Source organism: Cynara cardunculus (genome assembly GCF_001531365.2).
Source record: "Cynara cardunculus var. scolymus isolate 2C chromosome LG 3, CcrdV1, whole genome shotgun sequence".
In the NCBI taxonomy this organism is placed as follows: domain Eukaryota; kingdom Viridiplantae; phylum Streptophyta; class Magnoliopsida; order Asterales; family Asteraceae; genus Cynara; species Cynara cardunculus.
The window spans coordinates 32,823,855-32,833,020 of NC_037530.1; the positions used below are offsets into that span (position 1 = coordinate 32,823,855).

Sequence of the window (9,166 nt, forward strand, 5' to 3'; positions counted from 1 at the left end):
TTATTATAATCAACATTTTATATTAAAAAATAATTAAGATATTTATTATATTGAACAGACGGTTAAGATTGATTTATATATATATATATATATATATATATATATAATATAACCATATTGTTTTAGGTTTTGGTAGTGCAATGGACTATTTGAAATGTTTAGCATAGTTTGAAAGACTACTTTTTATTCCAATTAAAAAATGTTATGCCCTACGTGTGCAAGAATTGAGACATAGCACGTGAAATTAAATGTACCCTTTTTGTCCCACATCTTTAATGGTTCTATTGTAATCATAAGGGTAGTGTCTCATTTTAATCATAATTTTATAAGAGTGGTGTTTGATTAGTTTGAGTTTGGGCTTCAAAGATCAAAAATGTCTGGAAGTCCCAAGTTTGAATCCAAGAAGAAATAAAAAAGTCCCGTTGTGACCACGGAGGTTCAAATGTGATGACTTCGAACTATCCGCAAAGCAGGTGGTCATCCTGAGATTAGTCGCGCTTGCATAGCGGGTAGGATATCCAGGTTAATAAAAAAATAAAATGGTTATATTTCTATAACATAATATGAAATTACAAATTTACCCATCATAATGATTACAAGCTTCCATTTCGTTTCCGTAGACAAATATTTTTTTATTTCATTGTTGGGGATTGTTTTGAAAAATTGTTAAAAAGTTTGGGGTATTAAATGAAAATTATTGACAAGCACAGTCCACACAGTCTGCGGTGTGGCCTCTGCCTTATGTCTTTGGAGGGTGGACCCCACTCACCACCTCTAATCATCCGGGTGCGTCCGTGTTCTTGTGTTCTATAAATGCTGCCATTACCCTCTTCCCTTTTATATATAACAACATCAATGGTAGCCAAGAACTCAAACATTTGTCCACTTCTGTACATACTACCTATACATATATAAATTTGTATATATATATATACATATATATACATAGATAGATAGAGGGAAGTAATGGATAAGAAGGTAGAAACTATGGAGAATGGAGATGAGAAAGGGGAAGAACTCAAACAGCTCAACTACAGAGGAGTCAAAGCCATGCCCTTTGTTATAGGTATATATATACACTTGCACTAATTATATATACCATACACACACACATATATCTATCTATCTGTATATATACACCCACACCCACATATGTTCATACCTTTGCGATACATTTAATGCACGAAATACATGTGTTAATGCATATAGAAAGAGATTCTCGAAGTTGTGTGCTTGCTGAGCTCAATTTCAAACATTTAGTTTGATGGCATTTGATGTGCTTATTATATGGTAATAAGCTGTAGGTCATGGGTCGCGCATCCTTAATCATTAAGTTGTTAGTAATCTGTTCAGCTGAAATGCTTATTTTATATTTATGTATCAACCAATCAAGGTTTAACAAAGTTATGTTAATTAATGAATTAACGTAAGAAAACAAATCTTATATATGGTTTTGAATCTTATTTAGGAAACGAGACGTTTGAAAAGCTTGGAACGATTGGGACGTCAACAAATCTACTGGTGTATCTAACTACGGTATTCAACATGAAGTCGATAGACGCTATTAATCTCATCAACGTATTCGCCGGTACTTGCAACTTCGGTACCCTTGTCGGAGCTTTTCTTTCCGACACGTATTTCGGCCGATACAAGGTCTTAGGTTTCGCTTCCATTTCATCTTTCATGGTACGAATCTTTAGCTTTTATTTCAAGGTTTACTTTTATTATAGTAAATTCGTAATTTTTAGTTTAATTCAGGGGATGCTTGTGCTAACGTTAACGGCAGCAGTCTCAAAGCTTCATCCTCCTCATTGTGTAGACGGTGTCCCCTGCATCGGACCGACGCCGTGGCAAATGGCTTTTTTGTTGACCGGTTTTGGGTTTCTAATCGCCGGAGCTAGTGGCATCCGGCCATGTAACTTAGCCTTTGGTGCAGACCAGTTTAACCCCAAAACTGAATCCGGCCAAGCGGGAATTGCTAGCTTCTTTAACTGGTACTACTTCACCTTCACGTTTGCCATGATGGTATCGTTGACTGTCATCGTTTACGTGCAAGCGGATGTTAATTGGGCCCTCGGATTAGCCATCCCGACGTTCCTTATGTTCCTCTCGTGTGCCGTCTTCTTTGCGGGCACCAGAATTTACGTCAAAGTGTTGCCTGACGGCAGCCCTTTGACGAGCATTTTTCAAGTCCTCACGGCCACCATCAAGAAGAGGGGATTGACGGTTCCTCAGGAACCGTCAGTCTCCCTATTCAATCATGTTTCCACCAAATCGATCAACTCAAAACTTCCTTACAGCAAACAATTCAGGTACTAAAAGTAAAAAAAACAAACGTTAAATTATGTGCTAACAAATTACTTATAAAAATAAGCAATCATGCGTCTTATATAAAAGTGTTATAATAAGTTGTATGAAATATGACGTGATGTGAAATTATATTTTGATCGTGTTACAATTTTACAACAGGTTTCTGAATAAAGCCGCAATTAAGACAGAAAACGACAAAATTAACCCCGACGGATCGTCAGGAAACCGTTGGACGCTTTGTAGTATACAACAAGTAGAAGAAGTGAAATGTGTGATCAGAACTGTTCCAATTTGGCTTGCTTGCATAATCTACAATGTTTCACTCCACCAAATGCAAACCTACACAGTCTTCCAAGCCCTACAATCCGACCGTCGACTCGGGTCCGGCACCTTCCAGATTCCAGCAGCCTCCTACACCGTCTTCCAAATGCTAGCACTCACGGTCTGGATCCCAATCTACGACCGATTGCTCGTTCCATGTCTCCGGAAAATAACAAACAAAAAACAAGGAATTTCGGTCCTCCAAAGGATCGGAGTCGGAGCAGGCATCGCCATTTTGACGATGCTTGTTGCTGCCTTAGTCGAGACGAAAAGAAGAGACTTGGCACATGCAAAACCGACGCTCGGGTCGGTGAGGGGGAAAGGAGCGATTTCATCGATGTCGGGGTATTGGCTGATACTTCAATTGGCGGTCGCGGGCCTCTCGGAAGGGTTTGCGATAATCGGGTTTGTTGAGTTTTTCTACAAACAGTTTCCGGAAAACATGAGGAGTTTCGCGGGGGCGTTCTTGTTTTGCGGGATGGCGATGTCGAGTTATTTGAGTAGTTTCATGATATCGGTGGTTCATAGAACGACTCGTGAAGTTGGGTCGACGACGAATTGGTTGGCCGAGGATTTGAACGAGGCGAAGTTGGATAACTTCTATTACTTGTGCATGGGGTTGGAGGTGCTCAACTTTATGTACTATTTGATGGTGGCAAAATGGTATAAATATAAAGGAACTGGAGATGAAAAAGATGACGTGGCGTTAGAAGATATGTCAACCCAGAAACATATGGTTTGAAAATATACATCTGAAATGACTATAATACCCTTAGACGACGTTAAACGTTGGGATGAAAATGATGTACCCAACCCAACTGTGGGTTCAAGAGGGTTACTTGAAAAGATCTCCAATATGTACTAAAAGTAGGTTTGGTAATTAATTATAATGTGGGGGGGTATTTTCGACATTTTACTTGCAAACAGAATTCTGTCCTTAAGTAATTTAAAGTAGCAGATTAGTCTAATAATAATAAATATGTTAAAGAGTGCATGTCAAAAGTGGTAGTATTTGAACCAGAGAGGTGGTGTCAAACTTGGTTTGAGTTTGTGTTTTAAAGGTTAAAAGTGTTTGAAGGTCTCAGGTTTGAATTCAAGAAGAAATAAAAATCTTTTTGTAGCCACAAATGTGGTAATTTCGAGGTACCCGTGAAGCGGGTGGTCGTCATGAGATTAGTTGGTTCTTATAATGGATCGGATATCTAGATTAATAAAAAAAAGTGGTCATATTTGTCAAATGAGAACGGGTGTTCTGATTTAATCCAAATCTTTTGGTGTATAGTTTTCTATGAACATATATTTCAGGTGATCGTATTTTGTGGATATCCGGGTCAGTTTACAGGTACGTCGAGTAATCACATGAGATCTTAAAAATAACAGTCAGAAAAATCTCTAATGATCTGAGATGATTCGAACTAGAAATATATTGAAAATAGCCTAAATATTTAACCGTTATCTGTCAGTTAAGTTGTTGTTTTCCGTTTTCGTATGATTTATTTTGCTACTTGTTCTTCAGGTTTTGTTTGGTTCACTTACATATCATAAACCGGGTTTTGTGTGGTTGATTTAGATGTCAAAACCGGTTTAACAAGTCAAAATAAAGGATGTTCACGGACGAACCATCGGCCAACATCATCCATAGGTATGTGGTCCAGCCACGTTCTAGTAAGTAGTAAGTAGTAATGGACCATGATATAAAATCCCATCATTTTCCCTTTTTAGTCATCATTCTTAATTGATTAACTAAATTGAAAAGATCTCAATGTTCATATCATGGCATACATTTGGACCAAACAACTATGTCGTTTATTATTACTTGTATGTATGTATGTACGCAGTAAGAAGTTGCAACCACTCTCGTCAGTTACGGGTAGTGATGGCTAAATCAGTCCGGCCTGGTTTGGGACCGTCAGAGGACTAGGACCGCCAAAGGACCGGCCTGACCCGGGACTGGTAAGGACCGGTTATGGGACCGAAAACCGGGACCGGTTGGGGGTTTTTGGTAGTTTCGTGGGACCGAGACCGGTTATGGGACAGGCTATGGACCGGCCCGGCCTGAAAATTCAAATAATTTTTTAAATAAATTTATTTTTAAATAATTTTATAATGTATTTTTATAAAACAATGTAATTTTAATTATATTAAAACGCATTTTTAAAGTGTATTTGAGTGACCTAATTGTAAATTTTATAATGTATTAAAAATATATATCATTAAAAAAATTTAAAAATCTTATTTTTTAATGCCGGGACCGGTTGGGACCAGGACCGGCGGCTCGTAACCGGTTATGAAGTACCTTGACCGGTTCACCATTTTCGACCAGAATCGATTATGGCCGGTTATGAGAAAGCTTGAGACTGATTAGGCCCGGCCGGGGACCGGTTTTTGGCCATCACTGGTTATGGGTAGCTTATTTTTTTTAAAGGCGCAGATAATCAATTTTTAGAAGTTTGGTGGTTTATTTATTCCAAGAGAATGTTTAAGGACTTAATCATTCAAAATGAAAATGTTTAATATTCTTTCATCTAAAAACATAATTCAGGACTTGATTATTCAAACTGAAAAAATTTAATGATCTTTTCATTTAAAAAAATAGTTTAAAAACTTAATCATTCAAAATGAGATAGTGCGCTGGATTTTTTTTTTTTACTTTTCCCTTTAATAATTTGATACATTTGTCGTGAACAATCGTTGTTTTTTTAAAGATTATTTGAGCAAAATAAAGAATCGTTGTATATTTTTAGAGTATTAACACTACAACAAAATCAGGGTTTATCGGATACTCCTAATTTCTAAGCGTCATAATAAACCTCTTTATAAGACTTAGTATGACCAAAAAAATAAAGCGTCCTATATAAAGATGTTGTAATAAGTTTATATGACGTTTTTTGACATCGTATAAGCTTTTTAGGACACTTTTAATATAAAACGTCCAATTAGCAACTTTATAGGATACTATTTGAAAAACTGTCCTATAAAAACAAATGTCTTATAAAAAATTGAATTTATAGGACACTTTCTCAAAAGTGTCCTATAAAATTGCTAATGCGACACTTTGTATTAAAAATGTTTTAAAAAACTTGTAAGACGTTCAAAAGCGTCATATAAACTTATTACAACACCTTTAAATAGGACAATTTATTTTTGTGGTCATGTAAACTAAGTCTTATAAAGAGGTCTATTATGACGCTTAGAAATTGAGAGTGTTCTATAAACCCGATTTTGTTGTAGTGTAACCAATGGATGGATATTAATGTTCAAACAAAATTAAGGGTATAGACCAAGTGTAACAACCTTTCAAAATATTTTTTATTTTTCATTTGAAAAACAAGTAAACCGATATCACGACTGAAACCATATATAAATAGAGCAGTCCTCGGTCTAGTTCTATAAGTTACACAATAATACAAAAACACTAAAGAAAGTTTTGAGGAAAAGCATTGAACAAAGAAGCAGATCGAGATCGAGAAGTTTCTATGTCTTATCGATATCAAGCAACGACTTTTAGTAAATCTCTTACATATAAACCTCGAGCCTTATTTTAATAAACTTTAAGAACTGCAATAAGTCAGGCGTGATAGTAACCAGAAGGCCGTTGTTGGTGGACAGTCCCCATGGGCAACGACAACGAATATAGGATTTAATTAGTTGTAGTTGTTGAAAATGTGAATATAAATGTTCACGGAAGTATCAATGTAGCGATTGACAATGATTAAACTATTTAAATGATTTAATAGTACAAGTGATGCTTAGGATGTTACACTTTATCATATCAGATTTCTTTTTCTGTTATATCAGATTTTTCGTTCATGTATCTATATTATGTTATAAAGCATTTAACAAAAATTCTTAAAAACTATTTTTTATGCATGAAGTACTGTATATTGATGTTTATTACTTAAAATTCAAAATCACAAATAAATTATGCATAAATACAATTTATTAAAGCTCCATTTTTTGAATTCGTCTAACTAACAGCGGATAAACAAATTCAAATAGAGAATAAACATCTTATTTTAAAATATAAAAATTTTTAAATATAATTAGGATAATTATCGAGTTCTAACAAAATAAATTACTATTATTTTTATAAGAATATTATTAAACTAAATATAAATTACTTCGTTATTGAACCTAAATTAAATTATAATAAACAAAATTGAATTGAAAAATTACACAAAAAATAGGAATTTTTAAATAGTTAACTTGATAATAATATCGATATATTTTTGTCAAATTTTTATGATATCTTCAAATTTATATTTTATTGAAAAAAATAAAAATAAAATCATCATTTTTTCAAAATCACATAAGACCATATTATATCGACTAAAATAAAGAATAAAATGATATTAAAATCAATATGTATCTCGCTGCATTGCACGAGTATCATTCTAGTATTTCATAAGCCTTTTATCCTCATCATATATATTTTATAAGTCTTTTATAATAAAAAAAAACTATAACAATTAAAAATGTACTTATTATAATTAAAAAAATTATTTATTATAATTAGAAACTAAAATAAAAGTTGCGATAACTAAAATCATTTTTAATAAATCTTCTATGTATAAAGGTGTAAAAGTATAATCATAAAAAATTACGAAAATAAAGGAAAATTGAAAAACAATATTTTCAAAAACAACAATAATTAAATGGAAACGATAATTAAAAGCGATTAGTTAAATTAATTCATTTATTTTGTAATTAATTAAAATATCAGTTAAATTAATTAATTAAAGAAAATAATTAAATTAATCAAATGGCTCCATTATTAATGGCATGGATTGCTCCATCTGTATGGAACGGTTTTTCCAGTGAGCGTCCTTCCAATGGTCTTTTTTTTTAAAGCGATCCTTCAAAATAAGTTGAGTGATTCCTTTAGCATAGATTAGATAAATGTCTTTCATGCGGAAGTCAACCGATCGATTGGAAATGTGTTGGAACACGTTTGTAGTGTTGTTAGGATAGTATCTATGATCGACAATCACATATGATCAGAAGCATTCTATGACCAACAATCACACATGAGTTTCACATGATATTTTAAGCCTTGCATGCAAAATCAAATTCATGACTTCTTTACGCAACGATATTTATGTTCGAGCTATGTTAGAAAAAATATAATTTTGATGCATGTGACGCGTTAACATGGTTTTCATTTACACATAATTTATGTGAAGGATCATTGATTACACACTAAAACTGAGGTTTCAAGAGGCTACGTTAAAGGCATGACAAGTGTGTCATGCTCAGAAATGAGGCAAGTTGGGCACATTCACCAAATTTTCATGACCATTGTTTGCATACCGCTGGATGTAATCATTTAAAGATCATGGAAGAGTTACAACTATGATGTTTAAAATGTGTTTAGACTTGTTGGTGAAGTTGTGACTGATAAGAGGTCGACGGAGTTTTAGTCAACTTGTAATATGAATTAAGATGTGGGAGTTGCACTCAGATAATCTAACGTAAAACCTAAGATCGCCATAGAACTGGAGTCAAAGAAATTGCACCCCCTTGTGGGATTTGAAGGCACCTAACCGATATGGACCAAGTAAAGTGAACTTCAGAAGGATATGACTCAATCTGAAAATAAGCTTGATAGAAAGGTTAAGGCTTCATAAAAATGCAAGATTTCAGAAGGCCTTCTAATATTAAGAAATCTAACTTTAAAAAGAAAATATTTAGAAGGCTAACTTTCTTTACACACAAGTTTGATCTCGTGCTACTATTTTCCAACACAAAATCCATTGATGGTTGTCGTTGGTAGCTGTTCTTATACTCAAATCGCTACCTATTCGGCTAACATAATTGTTGATTAACTACCTATATAAGTAGTTTTTTATCCCATTTATAACATACAAAATTAGTGTGTTTTTACCCTCGGTTTTGTCAATAATCTAGAGTTTAATTTGGATTATCCCGAAGTCAATTTTGTGAGACCCAAGACTGAAAAAGGGACGACATATTACTTACAGAGGTGATTTCTTTTCTGGTATTTTCATCAACACTTCAATTCCTGAAACCTAGATTTCTAACAAGGACTTCAAGTTTACCAACACAAAATTTTAAAAACTCACACAATCCAAGCTAATCATTGACTTTAGGGTTGTTCACACAAAACAATTGGACTATTCAAAACAGTGAAACCAAGTTAAATCAGACTGGTTTTTTTATGATCTAAGCAGTCTAGCACTCCATTTGATCTAAAAAGTAGTCAAATCGTTCAATCTGGTCCGGTCTACGGTTTGAACATTTTTTTAGCGGTTTGGATCGAATCGACCATCAAAAATATATATATATATATGTATATGTGTATATATATATATATATAAGAGGTTGATTAATCATTTTTATTGTGGAGGATGTTAATCATGGATATTATCATCTTCATTATTTTAATTTTAGAGAAATATATGAAACAGTTTCATTAAGTAGTATATGAAACAATTTCATAACCATATATGAAACAACTTCATCAAAAAAAGTATTATATGAAACAATTTCACAAGATTAAACAATTTCATGAAAA

The 9,166-nt window shown here is 33.5% G+C and overlaps 1 protein-coding gene across 2 annotated transcripts; it reads left to right on the forward strand.

Moving 5' to 3' along the window:
• The first annotated feature begins 930 nt into the window (after window positions 1-930).
• Window positions 931-3,552, forward strand: LOC112510098 (protein NRT1/ PTR FAMILY 2.11-like). 2 transcript variants are annotated; one of them, XM_025115389.1, is made up of 4 exons: window positions 931-1,066; window positions 1,469-1,686; window positions 1,759-1,994; window positions 2,470-3,552. In XM_025115389.1, exons 1-4 carry the CDS (start codon window positions 967-969, stop codon window positions 3,371-3,373), a joined length of 1,458 nt encoding a protein of 485 aa, XP_024971157.1. In that variant the 5' UTR covers window positions 931-966; the 3' UTR covers window positions 3,374-3,552. The 2 variants fall into 2 exon arrangements, with proteins under 2 accessions (XP_024971157.1, XP_024971156.1); XM_025115388.1 differs by having other exon boundaries at window positions 967-1,066; window positions 1,759-2,312.
• Window positions 3,553-9,166: the final 5,614 nt, after the last annotated feature.